Genomic DNA, 25,879 nt, shown 5'->3' on the forward strand with positions numbered 1-25,879 from the left:
GTGATTTATTATCATCCCTGAAGAAGAAAAGCTGAGCAGGTGAGGAAGCCCAGGCGCGAGCCCTGAGATCGCTCGTTCGCGGTCATCCGGCCCCTCTGGGGCTCCTCCTGGTCCTCCACCTGCTGAGCCCCCTGTGCTTTCATCGCCTGGACTGATGGCGAGTGGAATGTAGGGGAAAAGGAAAGGCAGACCTCTCTTAAGCCTCTTTTCCCACTGCTTTGCAGTCAGGCTCCTTTTAGGGACCAGATCTGTGCAATGTGACTGGTTTTAAACTCAGTGAAGTCTCACAACCGGATGAGGTAGGTGCACTGCTACTCCCATTTTACAGAAGCAGCAACTGAGGCTCAGGAAAGTTAAGCAGCCAGCACAGGGTCATACAGCTCCTCAGTAACAGGGCTGGGACAGCCTGGACAGGCTGATTGCGGGACACTCTTTTCTTTTTTGGGTCAGGTTTATTGAGGTGTAATTTATGCATCATAGAAGTTACCTTTTTAGTTGCGTAGTTGATAAGATTAGACACATATAGATTACTGCACCACCCCCAAAAGTTCTTTTGTGCCTCTTTAAAGTCAGCTCCCCGCCCCCCGCCCCCCAGCCCCAGAGCCTGCATTCTTCGCCACTACGCCCTGAACAAAAACAGACCCAACCCATGATGCCAGGTGTTTACACTGTCATGAGAATTGCACGATCTCATAGGCTTGCAAATAAATTGCATCCTATGGCGACCATTTTCAAACCATGCTAACAGCTGCAGCAGTAGAACTGTTAGAAAATGACGGAGGGGGGACGATGGCATTTCCAGTCCTCGGCCCTTGTAAATCACTCCAAGGTCTCGAACAGCGGAGACGGCCTTCGGCGAGCGGGGAAGCCTCAGCTTCCGCAGAGCAGCCTCCGCGCCAGCCTTGAAGTGGATTTCTGACCTGCTCCTTGAGCCAACATTCAACTTCACCACCGGCTCCCCCCGGTCTGGGAACGAGGGTTGTGGCGAGGCTCTGGGGGTCCCACAGCTGCCAGCTGAGACCCCTGGGCCAGCAAGGGTCCTTTGTGCCACTGCTCTGCCCTGCCCCCCATGGATGGGCACCACGGAGGATGAGCTCTCACTCGGTGGGTTAGATGTAGTTTTTTGGTTTCCTCCTTGTGCCTTTATCTTCTAAGGTTTTCAGAATGACGAGATCCTCCTTTTATAAATAGAAATTTTAAAAAGAATGTGGGCACAAAGACATTTTTTAGGGTAGAAAATACTCATTTACAAAATATGATTGTAGGATAAAATATTGAGTTTTAAATCCCTAAACAGAAGGGTCCTTTTCATAAAGGGTCTCACAAAACTAGAGTGAAGCTAGTTGTTTCTATTACCATAAAGGTCAGGACAAAAATACCGGGAGCGGAGCGTGGGGTTCAAGGCAGGATCCATCCTTCGGCCAGCGGGGAGAATTAGAAGGAAGCGTAAAGGTTAATGCCCTTGTCGTTGAAGAGCCCCATCCATTTTTTTTAAACACTTTTTTTAAAAAAAGAAAAGGCAGCTAAAGTTCTCTTTTGACATTTGTGTCTACACCTTTAGGGATTAGTGAGTTTTTAATGTTCAATTTTTGAAATGTTATTAGGAGAATTATAGACGATTTAAAACTATCAGAGGCAAGAAACTAAATCTATCCTTTCCTTATCACAAAATGTTGGCAGGAAAGTGTCTTCTGCTTTTCAGAAAAATTCAGGGACTCTGATTTGGGAGAGGCCTTGAATGATGTGCCTTTGATGTATCCGTGAAGCCACCAGCCTAATGACTGCGCTGGCCCCCGGCGACCACCTGGGCCTGCTGGCCGCCTGGCTGTTTCTCTCGGTTCACTGTGCGTTCACTGTGGTTTCCTTCCTCTGCTCATTTAAAGCCTGACATTTCAGCTGAGAGACTCATGAGTCTTGTCTGTAAAGCATGAAACATAAAACCATAGAAACTTTTTTCTCCCCGGGCATCAAAAGAAAGCACAGGAAAATGCTTATCAGGATGCACTGAGGTCTTCGGGGACCGGTCTCCATCTTGATGTCTCTCCTGTGCTGGGTGTTGATTTTGCAAAGAATTTGCAATACACGGACCAGTCTACGCCAAAGACATGCAGCTTTGTGCTTTTCCTCTTATTTATGAGCCATTGGAGGAGCTGCTTATCACGATGCTACCATTTTGGGGGTGCTAGAAACACCGAAGTCATTAGAAATGTGAATATCAGATGCAACAGCATGAAAGGAAGATGGTACCGTGGAGAAAAATTACTTAGGAAAAAATGCATCACCAGAGGCTAGATGGCATTAAGTAGCGTTTGCTAACAAGAGCCTCTGAGCCACCGTGGAAATGAGATGGATTTTTCTTTCCATCTTTGCCAAATCTCTGCAACTACTTGGTAGACAGAATCCAATAGAGGGCAGGTGTTGGGAACAGAGGGCGAAATGCTCAAAGGTGCCTTGAAGCAAGTACTCCTGACACACAGAGGCTGTCAACTTGTTATTACCAAATCACACCTTTCTGGAGAACACGGTCACAGACGGACGGGTGGGGAGCACATGCCTCCTGGGAGCCTGGTCCCTGCCTGTGGCCAGTGGGAGCCAGAGGTTACGCTCTGTCCTCAGAGGGAGGGAACAGAGGTCAGATGACGGGTTTCCCCAGCAGTCCCCAGCTGGTGGGGGTGTTATCGCACATACTTCTTCTCAGAAGGTGGAAAGGCCCCCTTGACCCCACTGAGGTCCCTCTGACACCGATCTTAGAGCCCTCTTGAGTCAAGCTCTTACCCACAACATTGAGATGGTTGGTTTAGTCTCTGTCTGTCCCTCTGGGTTGTGAGCCATCAGGGAGAGAACAGGCCTTTCTTTGGGGGACCCTTAGGGCTCCGCCCAGCGCCTGGTGTTTTGGAGGAAAAGCAAACAGTCCATGCAGAGAGTCACCTCCCCACCTCCACCCCCAACCACGGGTGGAGTCTGCGCCTCTGACACTGAATCCGTGACCTTCACTGCCTGCCCATGGTTTTGCACGTGGGCAAAAGTACCTACTTTTGAAGATCTGCTTTTGAGGAGAATCTTACATTTCTTAGCATGGGAGAGGACCCAAGGCCTCTCACCGGGGACCTGCCCTGTGCTGCCGCAGTGAGGGGCTGACCCCAGGACTCAGGGGACCCCTCTCTTCCTCCCCTGAGGACTCAGTTACAGGCTGAACAGAAATGCCTCTGGGAGCCAGAGGCTGCGGGGGTCCCTTTGTTCTTTGTCCCCTTGGACCTGGCTCCATGAGGCTTGTGGACTTTTCTCCAGTGCGGCCAAAGCGAACACATGCATAGAGAAAGCTCTTCCCAATATGTGGTGGCAAAACGAGCTAGTGTCTCAGGGAGATGCGGGAAGAAAGGGTGGAGGGTGGGGGGTGGACCCTGGGGGCCCTGGGGATGACCTGGGGTCCTTACTGCTTCAGGAGGCCCTTTGTTCCCCAACCCTAATGAGCTGTTGAAGTGGCAACTTTTTAGGCAAGTCATATCTCACCAAATGACATATCAAGCCAAGTTCTTGGAAAAAAAATACAGATTTCTCCACTTCAAGGCTATAGGTATAGATTCAAAAAATGTTCTTGGACTGTCATTTCTACCCCAGATTGAACTGTCTGGAATTCATTGTATGTTTATTCTCTTCAAATTCCTGAAATAAAAAAATAAGCATCTTTCACTGGGAGCTTGCATGTCACACACACACTGGCGTCCTCCACAAGACGGACACTACAGCCCTGGGGCTCGTGGAATAAAAACTCTGAGAGGGGCAGTGCAGATCCCTAGCCTGCGATCGCAGTCCGCGAGGAAGTGGCGGGTGAAAGGCTTCAGAGATTGTGTTAGAATAATTTTCTAAAGCCTTGAAACCGCTCCACTGCTGGAATCTTTTCCTTGTGCCTGCCTCGAGCCTGGCGGAGCCACCCAGGAGCTTGAGGTGAAAGGAAATGTCAGTGATCCTGATGGATTTGGTCTTTCTGTTACATGTTGCTCTTTGCTTGTAATGGTTTTTGGCAGTATTTTTAGTGTTTCTAAAATATTGAATTAAGCTATTATCCTTTTTGGCTTCATTGAGGTGTCTATTGGTAAATAAAAATTTAATGTCCTTCCACAGTACAATGTGATGATTTGATACACATATAAACTGTGAAAGACTCCCACCATCACGTTGATTGCCACATCTGTCACCTCGCATATTTATCTTCCTTGTGTGTGAGGACATTGAAGCCCCACCGTCCTAGCACATTTCAATGACATGACCGCGTTATCAGCTGGAGCCATAATGTTCGATATCAGCTCTTCGGTCCTTGTCACCTTAGAGCTGAAAGTCTGTAACATCTCACCAGCCTCTCCGTATGTCTCCCACCCCAGACCCTTGCAGCCACCATTCTACTCTCTGTTTCTTTTGGTTTGACTTATTTTTTCAAATTCCACATATAAGGGATCCCGTGCAGCCTTGGTCTCGATTAGTAAGTTTCTTAGTGCTCCCCCACCCCCGACAGGGCTGAGCAAAAGCTGGGTTACAGTTGTTTGCATGGAAAAAGGCATGTGGGTATGACTATTCCAATAGCTTTAGTAACGCAAAAGGACGTAGGATGGCACAGTGCACTGAGGGGCTCAGATCACTGGCCTTCATTAGTTACACTTTCTCGTCGTCTTTGAAAGTCAGGGAACAAACCTGGATTTCAGGGACCTGCCTGGGTGAGTTCCGCTGCCTCTGAGGTGGTTGAACTCCATCCCGCTTGGCCCGCCCCTGTATTTTTGCCTAGAAATGCCTCACTCACCCGATCCAACCGTGACAGCTCCGAGAACAGTAAGATTTTGTGTGGCTTTCACAAGGGACCATCGTGGGCGGGGGAGTAATCAAGTCGCTCATTTTCTAAGGAAACCTAGGTCTTGTGCCCCACGCAGGCAGGCTGCTTTTGCGTCTGTTGGTGAAGGTCAGGAAAATGGCACGCTTTCTCGCTGAAGCGATGGTGTTAAGGCTGTGCCTACTGATGTGTGTGGTCAGACATGCCTTCATAGCCACCCCGAGCTCAAGGTTCAGGGAGAAGCGGATCTGAAGTCACGTATTCACTGCAACATTGGCATGGCCTGTCCCACGAGTGGAGCACCTCATGCAACGGGAATTGTCCGTGATTTTGCAACTTGCTTGTGAAGAGTCATCCAGCCAAATTTATGTGCTGAGTCATGCACCCATCACTGGGCCTATCCGTGAGCACCCCTGTGGGTGGCCAGCTCGGCGTGGGCTCCACAGACTCTTGCAGGTGGGAAGGGACAGCATGTCCCCTCCCGCGCATGGTGCACTGCGGGTCTCCACCTCTCCTCCTCCTGTCCTGGGGCTTCCTCTCTGTCCCTGTGCCGGTGCTCGGTTTGAGACGTTGTTCAGTTTCGAAGCATCGGGCATTGACGCTCTGTGATGCCTGTCTTGGACCAGAGGGAGGCAGGGCCAGGTGTCAATTCATTTGCCTTTTTCCCACCGGGGTCTGTCCTCTGACACAGGCCACACAGCCTGGAAGGGCACAAGACCAGCGTCAGCATGCCCCTGGCAGTGCCAGCTGGGTGGTGGACCCTCCTGTTGCTCTCTCTTCCCTCTTCCCAGCCTCCCTCCCTCCCTCCTTCCAGGCTCCCCATCCCCCATCTGCGGCACCAACGGCGTTTGTCTCAGACTCTGCTCAAAGCGAAACCGAACACATGCTCTTTGTTATTTTCCTGCAGTCCCTGCTGCAACGGGACTGTCAGGCAAAATGACTTCAGAAATTACACCTTCTTAACACCACTCCTGCCTTTTTATAGTTACTTGGCACCTACTAGATTATCAGAAGGAGCTATCGTATACTCACTCTCTATTTAGGTTCCTTTTAATTGGGAGCTTATTAAATTTTGAAATGCTACCTTGTTATTAGTTAACATCACCGAGGAAGGACGTGAGGCGTGCGTTGCCTGGCGCGCGCCTGAGAGGTCCCCCTCAGCTGTGACCTTTGCTCAGCAGACCCCCGGCTTGTGCTGGAGAGAGGGCTCCTGGAGCGCTGTGACTTTAACTTCCCATGCCGCGTCCTTAGGTCGGTATTTGGCATTTCCTAGAGGTGACATGGGGATAATATAAAAAGAGGTAGTTTTGATGAAAATGTGCTTGTGTTCTAACAAGCCAAGGGGTTTTTTATTTGTGATTCTCAGGGTGAATTGAGTGGAGTGCATTTCCTCACCCAAGACCCGGGATCCTTACAGAGGTCCTGAGTGTGATGTCTTGGTATCGCTGACGAGGGAATGCCAGTGGGCACAGAGCTGGCTTGAGCAGTAGGGACTCGGATTTCAGGCAGCCGACGAAGGAAGGGACTGTTATTCTCCTAGGCCCTCAGGAGCATGTGGAAGAAGGTGCTGGGTCTGGGTGGGGCAAGGTGACTCCGAGGGTCCCACACAGGAGTATTTCACGAATGTGAAGTCATTACGGTGGCAGTGGAGTGCAAGTCGACCAGAAGACCTCAATGAGAGCATCCATGTCAAGTGCCATGACAAGGGGCAGACAACAAGGAGCACAGCGAGATTCTTCTGGAAGCAGAATTGTAAGGAGAGCTCCTGTCTCTGGTTTTGCTGGGTTGAAACCATGCTGATTTTTTGCCTCCACTTGCTCCCCCACCAAAGAAAAAATAAGCAAAACCCTCTGTATCTCAACCACTGCTGTTCTCAGTGGCCATGTTGAAGGGCTCTCTAGATCAGTCTGAGCACGTGGATGCAAAGTCTGCTGATAAAAGGGTATGGAAGGCCCCATGTAGGATGCTCTCGATACACATGTGCTTGGTTTTCTAGATAATTTGGACAGTATATTCTACATATTTGCTTTAATCTGGTGATTGTGACGGTATATTTGGTCAGGGAGCATTTTCCTGCCTTCTGCATACCCTGAAATACTAAGCTGGGTTGATATGTAAACTGAATGACACCGTTGTGGTATTCATGATATCACTGAATCATTTCTGAAGTTCCTAGAACAGAGCTCGATACTCAGAATCTCTTATCAGGGTTTGCCCTGAAGACAGTATATCATGCCATTTCCGTTTAACATTTCATCTTATTTATTAGTCCCATTGAAATAGATGATATTCTTGAGATGTGGCTACTTCTGTTCAGTAGGTAACACGGGTTCTCAGGATGCTGAGCTCACAATGGGGCTAATGGATAGAGGAGGCGGGGTCTTCTCTCAGTTGCTGATAAGAGTAGGTGGGGGGAAGAGGCAGCCTCCCCCCTCAGTGCACTAACTTCTATCACCTTGTGAAAAAGAGCCTTTTCGGTACTGGACATTTGGAGAATGACATCCATCCATCCATCCACCCATCCACCTACCCGTCTGTCCATCCATCCACCCATCCACCCACCCGTCTGTCCATTCATCCATTCGTCCATCCATCCATCCATCCATCCATCCATCCATCCATCCATCCATCCACCCACCCATCCATCCATTTCAGCACAGCCTAGCTATGGGTTCCCATGTTACTTAAATTTAATGGAAGACCTCACAGCAATTCTACCATTGATCCTGGACTGTGGGTTTGACTCTGCTTCTTTGTATAAGTCAAGTGTTCTTAAAATTCTCTGTGGGCGCTCATGAAGTCTCCCTGACCCTCACACGGGACTCTCCCTACCTGCCGAGGGAGGCGCCCGGGCGATACTGGGAGGTGCTCAGGCTCCAGGGTTCCGAGGGAGGACTTCGAAGCCGGGGCCCCTGGCTTGGAATTATGAGTCTGCCACTTCCCAGCTGCAGGACCTCGGACAAGTCCTCTCCGTGCTCTAGGACGCGGTCTGTGAGGTGAGGCTGCTGGGGAGGACGGTGGTGTGTATCCCGTCAGGGGCGCTGTCAGAATTTTATGAGTCAGTGATGCGTGGGGGCCCTTGGAGCACGTCTGGCCGTGTCACGCGTGAGCTAGGACCACGCCAGCGCCAGCCTGACTTGGGCTCTCTTCATTTACTGATTCAGGGGAATTTCAACTGCCTCACCTGGTGATAAAACGATCATGTGTGATGACCGCCAAGACCCCGGGGACAGGAAAGCGCTCGGATGACTCCCCCATGCTCTCAGCCTTGCCTCAAAAATGTCATGAGGCCTCTAAGAATTCTGGAAAGAAGATGCTTTCAGTGACTAGTTCTTTTTTGTCAGGACCATTCTCTGATCTGAGATGCCACCCCCTCATGACACCCATCAGCTGCGTTCCGCACCATCAGATGAGACCTGATACAAAAACCCCATCTTAGAAACCCTGAAAAAAGGACTCCTTTTTCTCCCCTGTGTGCATTCCACTTTGGTTTTCTTCAGAGGTTTCTAAAAAGTGATCTTTTATGAAATGAAGTATTCAAGACTTTTTGAAAGGTGTCGATGTTTAAGGTATTTAAAGACAGTGGGGTTGGGTGCACACCTATTTTGCACTTGTAAGCTGTTAGGACATTATTCAGCTCTAGAACATGGTACTTTTAATTTGTGGAAACTGATTTTTTTTTTTTTAAATGAGGCATCTATGCATAATGTGGGGAAGGGTGGAGGGTCTGAATGCCGCCGACAGCTGCTATACTGCTGCTTGATCCTCCCCAGTGGTGATCAGACTTCCATCGAGCGCAGTGAACTTGAACTTACTGCTTTGTGTTTGAAAAAAGGAGTTATCAAAATAGGCGCAGGCAAGGAGAAAGGGGCATTTCCACTCGCGCATCTCCTCTCTAAGAAGAGTGATTTGGTTAGAATGGAGGTGGCCGTGGCGTAGGTTGCAGGCCGAGCACTTTAGGGAATGGTGTCCTGGCGTGGGGACCTCGCTGGGGTGCACTGAGGAGCAGCTGAGGTTTGGCGCAGAACTGCAACCTTCTCCCTCCATGGGAACATGGGAAAGATCTGGCATTCTGACGATTTAAGGTGTTCCAACCTAACTATGGAGAAGGGACCCACATTGATGTAAACTTTCCATCTTGTCACCTTTTCTTTCACTTCCTGCCACAGAGAAGTGGTTCCGCCCTTTCAGAATCAGACAGACTGGGGGCACATTTATGCTTCACATTGGCTAGGATTGAGGGGGTGCGCATGCCTGGGCGCTGGGGTTGTTAATAAACAGGAGACTTGCCTTTGCCTCTCTCGGGTTATCATCTGCGCAAGGCAATGAGCAAACACAGGAGGGTTCGCTTCATTAACATTAATCATTCACCCTATTTATTTCCACAATCAGAACCTGAGAGCAATATTTTCCCAGTCACGGTCGACTAAGGGACCTGGGAATTTCTCATGACGACACCACACTAATGGGAACTGATTAACTGATTGTTATGTCTTTGATATTATTTTTAGGCTGAAGTCTTGGACCAAAATACAAATTTTGAGTGCACTTTTATCTCTTAGTGGGAGTCACCTCCAGCGGTTTTCTCCCTGTCTGGTCCTCTGCCGTGCTTTCCAAGGTCCCGTGCAGGGAGTTACGTAACAAGGACAATTCCTACACAACACTGACCTCTGGGCAAGGAAGCCCCGTCTCCAGTCTTGACTGTGACCTTGGACAAATCAGTCTCCCTACCCAGTTTCATTTTATTTTTTCACCTCAAAGTTAGAGACGTTATATCTCTTCAATCCTTTTCACCTGAAAGCATATTTTCTGATCGTTACTGGAAAATTTGTTCGATAAGCTACTTTTCTCTCCCTGGCCTAGAACGATTAGCAGCATCAAGTTATTAAAAACAGTAGCTAAATAGCCTTGAGGGACATGCTTACACGTTTGCCTGTGTAATGCCTTTCACACAGCTCCTCACACGCGGACCGCCCTGCTTAAACCTTCAAGTTTAACCGTGAAATTGCTACACTTCCTGTCAGCCAGGTAAAACACGCAAGCGCAGAAGAGGCACAAACAATGGCAGAGAAATAACTCCACAGTAGGAGAAAGTGTGGCTATCAACATCATTTTTTTAGTTGACTAACGTTTATTTAAATAAGATGCTGGTGCTGTGATTGGAACGAAACTACAGCCAGCTGATGGCCTCCGTGGATCAAGGCAACAGCTCTGATCTTCGCACGGTTGGCACAGACCCTCGGCTGTTTCCCTCCTATTCCCAGTGAGGTTACGCTCTGCCAACAAGTCTGTCATCTGCTGTCCCTTGGTATGGACGAGGGAGGCTGGCCTGTGCCACTTCATTAAGTCATTTCTGGAGTTGCTCCTTTCATGGTCTATAAGCCCCTGGCTTTCAGCACCTGAGCAAAGGCAATACAGCACTTGATATAATGAAAGAGATTTGTGAAACAATAAGAGACAAAATAATTCTGAGTATATTTGATAACATTTTCTTTCCTTTTTTTTTTTTTTTATGCCTTTAGCGACAAGGTGCTGGGGCAACCAATGGAAAAGACAAGACATCCGGCGAAAATGGTAAGATGACATGAGTCGTTCATCTACTTATTGTTTTCCCCCTTCAGCCCTGGGCACACGACAGGCGTGGGTCACGCCTCCCACAGAAATCAGCTCCCTCTACGTCTGTGCTCCGGCTTGGAGCGGGCTCTAGCAGGTCTCTGTGAGCAGCATGGCCTGCTTTTACCGAGGGAGCGGAGCTGGCTAAATGCAGTGGCGGGAACAGTTCCCTCCACACAGCATGGCTCCCATTTGGGGCAACATGGTAATTACAATGCAAATATAGCTCTCTGCTTTCTTCATTAGGGCTGGTGAGAACCATCCCAGTTGTTGTGAGGATAAAATAAGATCAAATGAGATAGATGCTCTGAAAACTGTGAAGTGCTTGACTCCTGAAAGGAGGCTCTGAAGTCTGCTTCAGGCCTCCCCGCGCGCGGAGACCAGCGCTGGTCCCAGGGGAGGGGCAGTCACCAGAAACTGGAAGTGTGCAGTCAAGACCGGAGTCCCGGGACTCCCGTCCCCACCTGGGCTTTAAACTGTAGGGATGATCCTATCTTGTGGGAGAGGACACCGAGGAGCTGGGGTGTGACCAGCAATGGGCAGAACGGGGACTTGGGAGGAGACAGAGCTGGGAGAGTGCGGTTGTCCAGGAGGTGACTCGCAATAATGAAGAATGCCCGAGAGGCACTGGGGGCTTCAGTCACGGTTCCCGTGAGGCTGGAGTCTGGGCGTTCTCGCCTTCCATTCCTCGCAAAATGAACTCAAGCTTGGCGGAAAACTGGCCCTGCTTCCCCCTGGAAAGGCTCAGGCCTGTGCCGGCGCATCCAGCGGCGGGAAGTCCGGTCTCCCGTGTGAGCTGTGAGGCTCCCCGGGGGCCTGCAGCCCACTTTGGACGCCCCGTCATGAGTCCGAGCAACACTCAGGCACTAGAATGGTCCTCTGCACTGTACTCGCCTGCACCCTGCTGACTCGCCCAGCTGGTCTGGGCCATCCCGTTAGATAGGGCCGGGGCGGGGGGGGGGGACCCCTGGGGTGAAAGGTCATTATATCAATAAGGCGAGGGTTTGGCGCCCAAGAATGCCTTGATCAGAGGTGGCAGGGACGGCGGGGCAGGGAGTGAATTCTTTCACGAGCCTTTCCTGGTGCTCAGGGCTCTTCCTTTCCGCTCGCTCGATGTGACTTGGGGAAGGATGGACCCCCCGCCGCGTAGGAGCTTCCCGATTTCCCTGGTTCACAGAGTCCTGTCCATCTCTTCATTGGGGTTCATTTCCACAGACCCTCACAGCCTGGAATCGTGGGACTTCATAGGCAAAAGACTTCTCAGAGCCCCCCTACGGCACCCATTCTCAAACCTTTTGTTCTCACAATTTCCTTTTAATTCTTAAACATTCTTGAGGACCCCAAAGAATTTTTGTTTATACTGGTTATATCCATGGGTGGCTCCCATATTCGAAATTAAAATGGAAAAATTTAAAAAAGGTTTACTCGTTCAGTCATTAAAAATAAAGCGAGAAGCCTGTGGCATGTTACCATAAGCAACATTTAAAAATGAAGAATAATTATATTTTCCAAAACAGAAAAAAATGTCTAGTGAGAGAGTGGCAACGGTTGACATGTTTGCCAATATCTTCAATGTCCCTCTGCCTTCAGTTCATCGTAATGTCACGGGTCATGAAGCCGGAAAATTCCATGGCGCACTCAGGAGAGAATGGGATTTAGAAAAGCAAAATAAAAAAAAAAATAGCTTAGGAGTATAAAAGATAACTTTGATTTTGAGCACTCCCTCAAAGGAGGAGGCAGTCTCAGAGTGCCTGGTCCGCACTTCGAGAACTGATGCTTTAGAGGAGCTCCCGCACCGCCCTGGGGAGCCCGGAGTCTGAAGGTCCGGCACAGGAGTGCCCGACACAGGACGGGGTCCCTTGAGTTGGATGCCTCTGTTCCTCGGCTTTACCCTGGTGTAACATATGTCCTTCGAAGCACGTCTTTGTGCTCAGTGCTTTGCACCAAAGGGAATTGTCAGCAGTTACAGGAAGCATTACTTTCTGCCATTCCAAGGTATGAAATTTCTCTCAGCCAAAAATTGATCTGTTCTAGTGAAAACTCAGTGTGTCTTTTCTGGGGGTATAAAAATAAATTGAAAGGAATAATTCAAGATGCTATTTAAGCTCTTCTTTCTATAACTCTAGATATCAGAGGATATTAATTTCTGAGTAGAATAGGGAAATTTAGAATTAGAGATTATTTGATAGTTATAGAATAATCATGCTACATAAATTCAATTTATTATTAACATGTGCCATAATTTCAGACAAAACTGCTCATGTATGATGTAGGTACATGATATTTTATGATAATGTTAAGTTTGTGCTTTTTCCTCTAAAAATGAACAAAGACAGTAGTCATTGACAATCCAACAAACACGGGGGTAAAGACTTCTAGAAGTGGCCTAAGAGACATTTTTCTAAAAATATATTGCTTAATTTCCTAGTCTTAAATTCATCATATGAGAAGATTATCTTGGAATTCCTGTGCTAACCTAATATTACATCCCGCCGAAAATCAAATTATTTTACTCTGTTGCCACGGGTGTCTAGAAAGCTCGTTCGTCTTAATGTATATTTCCTACTCATACAGACGGGGCTGCCTACACGTGTTGAGAGCAGGGACCCATGAGAATAGCACTGTGAGGCAGCGCACATTAAAATGTTACGAGCCTCGGATGGCAGTCAGTTAATCGTAAGCAGTCAATTAGTCCCAAATTTCATTAGTCATCTGCAAGGCGAAGTGTTCTTATTTCAAATATAAATTTAATTTCGGTCTCCGTTTAACACTGAAAGCATGAAGATCAAGGAGTGAATTATGAGCGCCTTAAAACTATAATTTGGATCACGGAAGACACAAGTCAGGTACGTTAAAACTCCAGAGGGAGCTCAATTTTGAGGCTCTGCTGGAATTTTGTTAGAGTAAATATACCTCAACAAGACCATTGGCTGGGAACGTGGATTCTCATTTTTGTTGCCATGGTACTTACTGATGTGAAATACAGTGTGTATCCACTCCCATTCCAGGGTGCCCCCGACATGTGACATTTATCCTCTCTGAGCGCCTTTCACTTTCCGGAGCACAACCTCTGGAGACACAGCCCAGCAAATTCAGATGTTTTCCATTTCATCTGAGGTTTGGAGATAGGTTTTTCAGAAATATTAGGGTTATTATTATTTTTTTAATTAAAAAACAAATTCATTAGAATCTGTGGTTCAGAGATTTCCGTTCCCTTATGAACAAAGCACCTCCACTCCCTGATTAGTTTAAGCCAAGAACTTCATTTGTTTCTGACATAATGTCCTACGTGAGTGAAACGATCATAGCTGCAGTCATAGCTCCTCTGCTGCGTTAAAATCGAACATGTTCATAGATACAGACACAACTTTCTGAGTCTAGATTATGCCCCACCCATTATCCATTTAGAGACATTCAAAAGACTTGTTTGCATGACAGTAATTTTGCTGGATATCTTGCTCTTGAAACTTATCACCCAGAGAGACCCCAGAGTTAAATTTTTTTATTGACAGAAAAAAATAGAAAAACGCTGGAGGAAGAGTGGCTGCTGGGAGGCTGCCAATCCGAAGGGAAGGTTTCTGAATAATAAACCTCCAACAGAGCCTGCTTTCGGAGCCTGGAGGCTCGCCCCAGCTAAACTGAATTTCTAAAATGGGAACGTGTGTTTTTCCTGCCTTACTGAGCTGTGATACATGTGTTTCCAAAAGACTATGCCTTTGGAGGTGACCTGCAAACATGCACCTGATTTCAGTAAAAGGATCCCCTCCAATCCCAGCTGTCAGTAAATGCCTGGGAGGTGGCATTATTCTGAGCCGCCTGTGTGGCTGACTGCCGTTGTCGTTTCTTGGAGGTGTGAAGAGTTGATCAAACTCTCAGGGACCGTGCCTATTGTTTTGGAGAACAGACTGTGGCCTGAAAAGTTACCAGCAGGTGTGGGGACATGCTAGGAGTGCATAGATTTACTTCGCATCGATATAATTATGTGAAAGCAAAAAATGAACAGTCTGAAATGTTGTACTGGGTACCCTCCTCTCCTTGTTTTGAATAAAACCCAAACCATAGAAGTTTATTTCAACTTTAGATTGGAGCGCACACACATGTACACACGTCATGAATTTATTTCTCTGCTGTTGAATAGGTGGAGAGAGAGATTGATTGAGAGGGACCAGATTTGTAGACAGATAGATACGTTACTATTAATCTGAGCATGGTTTTTCAAATAAGAAACAAAATCCAATATTTATTCCCAAACCACTTTACACCCTCCCCTTGGCTCTGGATCACCCAGTAGATACTACCATTCTCCTCTTTGGTGTTCTGGGTGCCTGATGGTCAGTCAGCGCCTACAAACTGACTTGGGCAGCTTTTGGCCTGGGATCCACGACCACTGCTTCTTGGCTTGGGGACGTGTGCGGGTGAGGTTTCGTGTGGAAGGGCGAGATTGGCCTGGAGTAGGGAGACCCAATGAGGGGGTCCAGGACCAAGAAGCGATGCAGCACCAACCACCGCACTGGAGAGAGGTCAATTCTGGTGGAGGCTCGGCCAGGCTACGCTTGCTCCTGAGCATGGAACTCTGGGATGGAAGGCAAGAGGAGGAATGCAATCTTGAGAAAGGCTACATGCAGAGGGCTCATGCCCTGTATCTGTCTATAGCGCTGACATGACTTGGTTCTGCTGCAGATGGGAGCCCACAGCCGGCCCTGCAGATCCACGGCTTTTCTACAGGCTGTGTGCGGGTGTCTGGGAGCCCGGGGTCTGTGAGCCTCTGCTCCACGCGGAGCATCTAAGACACCAGCTCTGCATCAATCGCAGTAGGAGTTTAGTAGGATCTTGCTGTCCTAAGCTTTCTTGGAAAAGAAGAAAATGCAACTTAGAAGGCGGAGAGGCAACGTTATCGGAAACGTGCTGCTTAAAATGTGCACAATTGCACCTGGCTGTGGGAAAAGCACCTCCCTGAAGAGACTGGTGTTTAAGGTGGGCCACGTGCCCAAGCCAGAGAGCCTTCCATCTGCTCCTGCAGCTGTAACAGAACTGTGAGGCTCCGGAAGCCCAGGCCTCACCCGGCTGGTGCAGTGTGAGCACTGCCGTGAATACCGCAGACACGTGACGCCTTCAAGGCAATAAGTCAAAGGATTCTGATGCCCATCTGGGCCTCTTGGTCTTTTCTCTCCTTCTTTTTCCACATTTGAAGCGACCAGAAAGAAAAGTCAAAACAACAGTGGCTGAGATGCTAATGCGACTTTCAGGTATTATCGGTGGGATGTGTCCCTTGCGCTGTGGGCTCGGAACACTGAAGACTCTGTATTCCAGAGGGAAGATATGGTGCCCGCGTCACTTCTGGCTATTGATCCAGGTGGGAAAAAAAATAAAATTGTACTTGCTTATTAAAGCCAGCCCTTTAAACCATCAGGGTCTCCCCACAAAGCTGGTCAATGGTGATACTGTTCAAGTGAGAGGATTCTGTCGGGGGCGGGGGTCAGTTTAGGAATCAGTGTTGACAAGGACTTTATTACCCTCAATGTCAGTCACAAGAGTGAGTTCTCTCTTCATCCTTTAAGTTGAGCAGTGTAATAGCTTCAGCGTGTAATACCTTGGATAAACACAGTGCTTCTAACTCACCCAACATGCTTGACATGTTGTCAGCAGGAGGGGAGATTTGTGCCTGCTCCTCCTTATAATGCTCCCAATCTGTGTACATTGCACAACTGAAAATGCTCTTGCCCACCATCTTCTGTTTGATTCCATTGCAGACTTGGAGAGTGGGTAGGGAGGCCATGCCAGGCAAAATTTCTCAGGAAATCATGTGATTTTCTCAAGGTCACATCAATCGCAGGGGGAGAGCTTTGGTTGTCCGGCTTGCGGTCCAAATGCACCAGGTCGCCTTCATTTACACTCTGTCCAGAGCTCCCCCTTCACTGGGGGTCTTGGTTGTAAACTGGCAACTAGGCTGGCCTGTTGTCTGAGTCCGTGGATCAGAACAGCGTCAACAGGCTCACATCTTGGCCAAGCTGAAAATGGAGTCTATGCAACACCATAATCTCGTCAGTTTAGTTACCTAGCCTTGGGCAAGCACGTGTGATCTCAGAGTTATTACGGGGACAGCCATGTTAATTTTTAGGACTAAAACATTAAAGCGATATGTTAATTTTGGGGCATATCCATATTTTCCCTTCCTTCCTTCCTTCCTTCTTTCTTTTTGAGATTAAACACTGGATAACTTTAGACCAACTGAAGATAGAATTTTGTTCCATGTCACATGGAGAAGTCCCATATGCTTTAGTGAGAAACTGAAATTATAAATTATGCTAAAGACTTGTTGTTTAAGATTTGTTAAGCCTATGAAGCAGATTTACCGGAAAATGACAATCCTACCCTGAGGAATCCTGCCCCAGTCAGGAGATTTGGAACGTTTCATATTCTGCCTATCAATTATTAGTATGGAAATAATATTTTTCAAGGGCTTGAAAACATTTTACTTTTTGTAAGTAAGTGAAACACTGTTTTATTTATAGAATTCATTTGCACAGCGAGCAACTTTTCAGAACAGAGAACCAACTTGAATTTCAGCCTGGGCTGTGTGGTAAAATGGCTTCAACGTGGGTTTCCTACCGGTGGGCTCATCTGCGATTACAAAGGCATGTGGAAATGCTGATGCCTTTGGGAAAGGGTGCTCCTGGTCCGTGGAGCGGGCCCGATTGTCTTCAGAAACTGGACTCCCTTCCGACAAGTGGGACCTGCTCTCCCGTCTGAGCTGCGTGGGGCCAAAGGGGCCTTAGGGTCCCTGTGACTGTCCCTGGGACATCTTTCTGGCCACCACGGACTTGCATCTGTCCGGCTCCTGTCTCCCAGAGCACGCCGGGTGCCCCACGGCCGCTTCCTTCCCTTGTCTGTCCTCTGCTCCGAGCCTGTGATAAACAGGTGTCAGGCCCAGCGGGGATCCAGCCTGGGCCTTCCGCGTGGGCCCCTGCCCATGTCGCCAGCTGCGAGGGACCAGTGACGGGCGTCACACTCCAGCCTCTCTTTTCAAAAGCAAATATGCATCCTTTCTGTCCCAATGCGCCATCTCCCCCACTACTTTCCAAACTGCATCCCGGTTTACACACAGCAGATAGGTCACTGGAAACTGCCTGGTATGAAGATTAATTTGAATCTGATTTTCCAAATAAGGGGCATAAAACTCCCTTGCCCTCTTGGGTTTTCTGTACTTTTTAATGGACTTGGTGAACATTCCTGGATCGCTTTGTATATTGGTTGTAATTTTGTATGATTTCTGGTTTGGGGGCTTACTTTGTAGGGGATTAAAGATGGCCACTGAGCCTTTGACCCCTGGGGCTTCAGAGTCCCCTCCAGCTTTGTCGGGGCAGCCTGTGACCCCTCGGGCCAACAGCACAACGCAGAGAGGGGGCGTGTGACTTCCTGGTCCAGACCTTAAGAAGCTGGCAGCTTCCCCTTTTTCCCTCGGTGGGAGGAGACAGTTGCCACTTGAGAAGTCTGACCACTTTGAAGCCCTCGTGCCTGAAGGAAGCCTGAGCTAGCCGCCCAGAGCAGCTTCCGGAGAGATGCCCAGCCAGCCAGCCACCGTGCTGCTACCGCGGCCCGGCTGGCTGGCAGCGGGGAGAAGGTCCCCCAGGTGACTCCAGCCCCAGAGCCATCTGGCTGCAACCGCATGGGAGAGGCCAGCAAAGAGTGCCTGGCTGAGCCCACCAACCTACAGACTTGGAGGGGAGAATATTCACTTGTGTTTAAGCCGCTAAGTGTTGGGATAATACTTTCCACAGCAACGGTTAACAGCAACGTGCCGACACCGCTCATCCTTGCTCACACGGGCCGGTCCCGCGCCTCTCACTCCCTTCAGGTACATCTTCAATTGTGTTTCTCTTCTTTGCTGGTTAGAATATAATCTCTTCAGGATGCAGACCTTTAGGTCCTTAATAGCCAGAAAAGAGAAGTTGCAAAATAGTATGGACTCCAGCTTTGTTTTGCTTATTCATTCAATCAAGAAATATTTGCTAAGCACCTGCGCGGGGCTAGAGGTTGTAATAAGAGCTGGCGATGGAATATGTCAAAGAGCAGTGCAGGCAGAGTGGCGTTGGGCGTCCTCAGCAGAGAAGGTATCAGTCACAGTCCTGGGAGGAAATAGAGGCGCAGACCACCCGAACCCTTTGGGTGGCATTAACCACAAAACGGACTGTTTGCGAAGGTGTGTGCGGGGCTTAGGAAAGCCTTCCAAGGACGGTGTAGCACCGCAGCCTAGCAGCGGCCAGGCCGAAGGGAGGCGCCAGAGCCCAGAGAGGGCGCTGCGTGGGGGGGCGGCCCCACGGGGCTGCTTTCTTCCCTCCAAGGACACACCTGAGTTTCGGGCCATCTTGTAGACGTTCGGGGTTGCCAGATTTAGCAAATAAAAATATAGGATGCGCAGTTAAATTTCAGTGTCAGAGAAGCAAAAACCAATTTTTTTATAGTATAAATTTGTTCTGGAAATATTTGGAGCGTACTTTCACTATATTTTTTTTCCCATTTTTTAATCTGAAATTCACGTTTAACTGAACAGTTTGTATTTTATCTGGCAACCCTAGTGGAAAAGGAGGCAAGGGAATAAATTCCCAGACCTCCCTCCTTCTGTCGTCCGATTGCTTCTAGCATCTCCCCACCATTGGACAAATGCGACAAAGCCGCCGCAGCGTGGCTAGGAAGAGTGGGGGGCCCGTGGCAGGGGCTTGGGTGGGGCGGAGTTGAAAATTGCCCTGGTTCTTGTTCTGGGGCCTTGGGGCCAGGTCACCTGAGACCTCTCTCGGTCTTCCCTAATTAAAAAAATGTAGCCTCTTATGCTATAACGTTGCAGCTTTACAATGACAAAGCAGGAATGATTTTTGCAAACGAATTCTGGATTGCTTTCAGGAAAAAAAAAAAGAGAGAGAGAGAGAGAGAAAACAGAAAGTGCTCCACCAATGCCATCCTTTTATTTTAACTATGTAGTATCATCGTTTGGCTTAACATTTTTCAAGAAAGGAAAACTGTCAGAGCTATTTTTGAAAGATGATGTAGTTGACATTCTTAGAGCAATTAGACCGTCTCTGTGAAGATTAATGTGTGCGTGAGGCCCTCAGAAAGCCCCCCAGCCCCCTGCAGGGGGCGTTTGGAAAGAAAGGGAGGGGCCAAAGACAGGGGTGGGGGTCCTTCATAGGAATGTAGCCTGGACGGATGCTGCTCCGCATGGTCCCCAGCCAGCGGTGCAGACAGGAGGCGGGTAGAAGGTGCTGCCATGGGCCTGCGCTCCCCTGGAGAGGCATCGAGGACCGGATCTGCGGTCACTTAGGCCCCTCACCGAGTCCTCAGTTTCAGAACCTTGAGTTAAACTTCAAACTTGTGACTGCAACAGCAGCTGCTTAAAACCGGGAGCAAAGAGCATCTCTTTCTCCTCAGTCAGGTCTGGCCAGAACCCCCCTCTTCAGCCCTCTCCTTCCCCACGCAGCCAGGGACAGTGTTCTCTTGGGAACCTCAGGGGGGAAAACCCCCTAAAGAAATGAGCATTTGAGCCCCTTTAATGTAAACCATACTTTGGACATTCAGGAGGGAAAAAGGATAATTATTATTGTGGAATCTCTGAGTTTAGAATATAACTATTTATAAACTTCGCTTTTTCCAGCATTCATGTGACATTTTTATGATTACTGTTTTTTTTAAATAGAAATTGCCCCTTGTCATGAGCAAAAAGGTTAATTACTTGCACATTACTAGATTTAATTTCATGAGACAATAAAAATTCTATTCCCCTTGAAGGTTCCCCACCTCCTCCCCAAAATGATCAGAAGAGCTTCCTACCCTCCCCCTGGGAGCCCTTTGGGGTCTGACCATAGTCATCCAGTTCCGGCTGCCATGTCCCTTTTTCCTATTGGGACCCAGAATTGAGTGACCATTGATCAGCTGAAATATGTATTGGTTCCACAGATCCAGGTCGGGGCAGGGGCGGGGGTTGGGCAGGCAGCAATATGGCTGCCTTCACAGCGTTTACGAGAACACTCCAGTCCTGCACCATCATGGGAAACAGACGCCTGCCGCTATTTTTGTGCTCGGCAAGCGGCGCTTCAGTATTTCTAAAGCATGTGGCCTCTCTCTACCATTCAGTCATCTCAGCCCCCGAAGATAACTGAAAGCTGAACGGTGCTCGGCATTCACTTAGAACACGCAGTCTCCTTGGACGGCAGAGGGATGTTTCATGGCCAGGGGCTGATGTTGCCTCATCAGCCTCCTCCAGTGACCGCTCACTCAGGAACCGAGAGCCCCAGGCCCCGCTTTGGTACCGCAGAACTCACTGCGGCACGCAGAATTGCTGATGGTGCTGATTCCAACGAGACTGTGCGTCTCGTGCCTCCGGCTTCCTTAGACTTAGGGTTTGGGCGTTTTAAAGCCAAAAGCAGCCTGAATGGATGTGCACGCACCAAAACCCCAATTTCCCACCGGCCTATAAAGAAAGCGTTTTTACCGTGCGCCTTGACAATGGGTGGGTTGCCAGAGACGGCCCTCGAAGATGCCTGTGGTAGGTGACAGCACCTTGCCTGGCCATGACAAGTGCCCAGAATGTGCCTCCCAGTTAGTCACCTTCAAGAATCGTTTCTTAGGAATTTCGGGAGAAAATCAGGAAACGTGTAGCAGCAAATTTTTGCTGCGTTTATCCACGGATTAGCTGCCAGCACGCCACCGCCTCCTCTCCAGCCTCACTTGGGCATCTTAGTCGATTGCTTGTAGGACCTTCATTTTTAGGCCATTCCGCTGATGGCAGGACCTCTGAGCCTGCCTGGCCGCTCAGGCAAGGAGCCCCGCCCCAGCCGATTCTGTTTGCTGTGGAGGGTGGGGGAAGCGTGATTCCCCAGGGTTCCTCCTCCCTGGGGTCCTTCGGTTTGGCCAAAGGCTAACCCTGGGCTGAATCACCTCATCTCTTTGGGTCCCAGTTCCTCATGTGGGATGATGTTGTCTTTAGGCTCTTGCCTGATTTTGACACGTGATGATCCTGCGGCTGTCTGTGTTCTGGATGCTGTAAGATGTCTGACATCTTTTGAGTTTATTTTCTGACAACATTGAGGAAATATAGCCCGAATCCAAAGGAGAAATCCCCTGCTGATTTTGGTGCAGGCAGTAGAGGGGAAAGAAGGTTCAATGAATCAGATCGTCACTGGCCGTGAACATGTGATAACAACGAATATAACTATTTCAACAAAATGTGGGAAAATGAGAAAATTTGGTCGTTTATCTGGACAAGCCGCATTTTGATGACATGCATTCAGTTTGGCAATGAGGCTGCCTCCAGGGGAGGATCGGTATGGACAGCGGCTCACTCATCGCAAGAACGAGAAGAGTAGGGGTTCCCAAGGCCGAAACGGACCCTTCTGAGTGCGCAAAGAGGCTGCTGCCAGCGCTCCTGACACCGCTGAGGTCAGGCCCCTGCGGTTTTGCAGCCGGAGGCAGTCCGACCTTCTTTGAGAACCCGGACACCACTTCACGTGCCGACCTGGGCGGTGCCGTGGGGTGCCACATGTTACGGGGACTGTGCGTGGTGTCGCCAGCATGCGCCCTGTCCCATCACACGGCAATTGCACCTGGAGTTCCAGCTACTTCTTGAAAGGTCTCACTTGCCTTTTCTGTGAATCCAGCCCGTCGACGCCTTAAGTTATGGCAATATATGGAGGAGTTGAACTATAATTTTGAAATTATGAGCCAGGCTAATTTGTGCGAGGCTAGAATTGGGTCCTAGAAAGACATCGTGAGCTACCTGAAGACAAAATGTCCGGCGTTAGTCTGTTCACACATCTCAAAGTAGAACAAAACCATAAAATACTGGCAGGACGTGTGTGGGCTGGAAGGAGCCTGTTGGTCACCCTGGCCCTTCGCAGCGGGCAAAATGTAACCCCGGTGTATCCTCCTTCAGTTCAGCTGCAGATGGCTTCCGCAGAAGGTCAGGGCTACTGCCCTGCCATTGCTTCCCTTCCCTCATGGCTGATGGTGGGCATCTCCCCTAACGTTCCATCTGCATGCGCTTTGCCATCCGTGTTTTGACATTGGCCTCTATTAGTGTTCCCTTGAGCTGCAGTCACCAAAAATGGGTATATGTATTTTTTTAATCATTGCTTAAATTTTTGATCTAAACAGGAATATTTTTATAACTTCTATTAATAGAATGCTTCCAGGGATGATATGACAATGCCATTCCTTTGAAAAATTATGTTTTTTACAAAGCTGTTTCAAAATGGGATAATTTAGAGCATGTTGTCTGACACTGGCAGCTTCTCTCTCTTTGAAATTCTTGAGATAAAAATCCTTGGCTTTGTGTTTGGTCTGTCAGAACTTCTGGTCGGGCTGGCGTCGACGGGCTGCCCAAAGGGCAGGTGCCTGGCTCTCCTGACACAGTGTCACACGAGAGAGCAGGTTTGGCAGTGGTGGTGGCTCACAGACCAAACACAGCTCTCATCTGGATTTTTCTGAGCTCTACAACTTTTCTACTTCCTCGGAAAGCACTTCTTATTCCATTTCTTCTTGGAATCCGTTGTCAGAACATTATACTTGAATAATGCAAAAACTGAAGCCAAACTCTGCTGTTAGCTGGGCTTGAGCAGCTGGGGTACCCCATGTGGTTCAGCTTCCTGGTTCAGAACTGCACAACTTTAGTCCTCTGATGGGTGCTTGATTTGATTCTCTCTTTACAAATATGCGAACCTGGTTCTCCTGCTAAGTACAATAACAAAGTCCAAAGCTTAAAATGACTCATCCCCTAAAAAGCTATTTCCAACAAATCAGTAAGTACTTGGCCCTGAGCTCTTAAAATAGTGTCTGTAAAAAACAAAACAAAACAAAAAACAGAAGCGATGCATCTTTGCCTTAAACACATGGAGAGGGATGTGTAAACCGAGGCCATAGGAGGAGGAAACCAGGGCGCATACATCTTCATTTGCACAAAAATACATGCTTACAAACAGGCGCCCGCCTCTGTGCAGAACCCATCCCTGTCCTTAGGACGTTCCGGCTCATACCCTTGGCCACGTGCAGAACATTTGAATGAACTTTAAAATATGGAAGGCAGGAGCGTCTGTAGTCTTGTCTATTTCTGCTCCTTTTTCTTTTTGCACATGAAAAGCGTAGAGAGTGAAGTGAAGCACGGGACGCGGGACCGGGTGGGGTGCCCCAGCTGGTGGCAGCCTGGAGTTGGGGCTTTGGGTGGAGCGAGCGTGACTCAGCCTGGCTGCAGCGGGAGTTGGCATGGGTGCGGCTCTTTCAAGGCGCCACTCAGAGATGTGTACCCAAAGTCATGTTCTATACACAAGGGGCACACCTGCCTTATAGTCTTGTGCTTCTGAGAAAGCTTGTCATCCCTGAAAATCTGCAAAGGGAAGCACTAGTCGCCCTGGATGGGAGGCACAGGGCTGTGGGGCCAGGTGGGAATGCGTCTGTGAGGTAGCACAGCCCCTCGGCTTGGCTGCCTGCCGGCAGGGGTCCCGGAAGGATGCAGAGCCACCTGCCGGGCCGAAGCCCGATGCTGGTGCACCCCTGGAGACAGGCAGCTTCTGTGGGGCAGGACGCAGACGGCAAAGGAGCGGGGGAGCCCAGGTTCCCGGAGTCTGAAAACAGCGTTGGTCCTACTCCTTTTCCCATGTGTGTGTCTCGGTCGCGGTCCACGCTGCTCTCTGCAGCCCTCAGTCCCAGAACTGGACCAGGCACTGCACCAGAGCCCAGGTCTCATCTGGCCTTTAGTCTCACCGGTTTTCTCCTTCTTTTGCACTGAGCCCTAAAATGACTTCCATTGCCTTAGCTCCCTCTTTTCCCTGTGAAAGTCAAAGTCTCAAAGTGAGGCGGAGAGGTGAGTTCAAAACTTGGGCTCACATCGGGTTAACCAGGTAAACTAATGCCCCCTGCGGCAACTGGAAGATGTCCTGGAACTGTGATTGCATCTGACCTTTCTTTCTAATAAAAATGGAGGAATTTTATAAAATTCTCTACGGTGGTGAAATTTGCAGAGTTCAGTTCTTTAAAATGAGCGTTTCAAAGATTAGAAGCTGGTGCAGAAGTGAGTCCGAGGCGTTTGCTTCCTCTGCAATGGTGAAAAGCAGGCAATGCAAAAGAAAGAAGGAAACTCAAGTTATTCCAAAGCTTTAAAGGAAGAATCGAGTAGACCTGGGGCAGCGTGAAGGGTGGGCCCACACCTGCTCAGGGTAACGCTTACCTAGGAGCCACCTCTTGCTCACATTTGCTTCTAGATGTTCGAGCACTTGGAAGGTTTTCTACTTTCACAAGCCAGAAGGGGCAGATGTGGAGGGAGAAGCTGATGCCTTACAAGGAGAGAGGGTAATGCCAGTTAGGGAAGCCTGAGAGTGATGGTTGGCAAAGGTTACCAAGCGTGCAGGAAATATTTCTGTAAAACGTGGAGATTTTAAAAACTAAGTGCTATAAAGAAACAGCCACCCACATCAGAAGCTGGACAGGTGTACATATCAGAAGAAAAAGCATAGAGCTGTGAATCTAAAAATAGAAGGACTTTAAAAAAAAAGATTTTATTTATTTATTTTTAGAGAGGGGAAGGGAGGGAGAAAAAGAGGGAGAGAAACATCAATGTGTTTGCCTCTCGCGTGCCCCTACCTGGGGACCTGGTCTGCAACCCTGGCATGTGCTCTGACTGGGAATCGAACTGGCGACCCTTCGGTTTGCAGCCTGGTGCTCCATCCACTGAGCCGCACCAGCCAGGGCTAAAAATAAAAGGACTTTCAATGTGAGAGGTCACTAGCATTATGTGAGCTCAGCGAATAGCTGTTTGGGAAGCAGTGATTCAGGCAGAAGGCCAAACAGTGTTCCCTTCACCACACACACACCAGGGGCATTTATGAAAACAGGAAGGGGAACAACTGCCTCCGTAGAAGGAAGGCATTTCTGTTGGTGCAGATAACGTAATGTAGTGACGCTAATTCTGAACAATGTTTCTGGTTTTCGGTTCAGTAGTCATTGGTCCCCTAGTCATCACATCTGCTTTCTTGTTATCTTTGCAAACAGTTCCTTGGGGCGCAGTGTTGCTTTAGGCCCAGGCAGAGGCTATTTTGTCCTGTTATAACATTCCAAAGGTCTGAGACGTGAGATGTGGGACGTGCGGGGCAGCTCCTCCGGGAGGGCAGCTCCAGCTCCATTTTAAAAGGGCCGGTTTATTATTTTTTACATAGCCAAGGGAGGAAAACGAAGCCATACTATGTGCCTATGCACAGTGATGTAGCATTCAATTTCTGTTATCAGCTTGAAATGTAATGTTTTCAAATGAATTATACACTTATAACATATGGGTAAGTAGATGAGGTTCATCTATAAGAAGTAAAAATCCTAAAATGACAACAACTTAAGAACAAAGTTTATTTCTCTTTCATGTAAAAGGAATCTGAAGTTAGGTAGCTGAGGGAAGTCAGGGTAGTTTCAAGGAAC

General features: G+C 48.7%; 1 protein-coding gene across 1 annotated transcript in view; it reads left to right on the forward strand.

Moving 5' to 3' along the window:
* The window catches only part of PCP4 (Purkinje cell protein 4), a 51,806-nt gene that overhangs the window by 14,883 nt on the left and 11,044 nt on the right, over nucleotides 1-25,879 (forward strand). Inside the window, exon 2 of the mRNA XM_054578494.1 lies at nucleotides 10,342-10,393. Within this exon, the coding sequence (XP_054434469.1) occupies nucleotides 10,342-10,393 (52 nt within the window). The remainder of the gene's footprint in view (nucleotides 1-10,341; nucleotides 10,394-25,879) is intronic.

This window comes from Pteronotus mesoamericanus, unplaced genomic scaffold (genome assembly GCF_021234165.1).
Source record: "Pteronotus mesoamericanus isolate MK-2021 breed Mesoamerican mustached bat unplaced genomic scaffold, CSHL_Meso_final contig_116, whole genome shotgun sequence".
Lineage (NCBI taxonomy): Eukaryota > Metazoa > Chordata > Mammalia > Chiroptera > Mormoopidae > Pteronotus > Pteronotus mesoamericanus.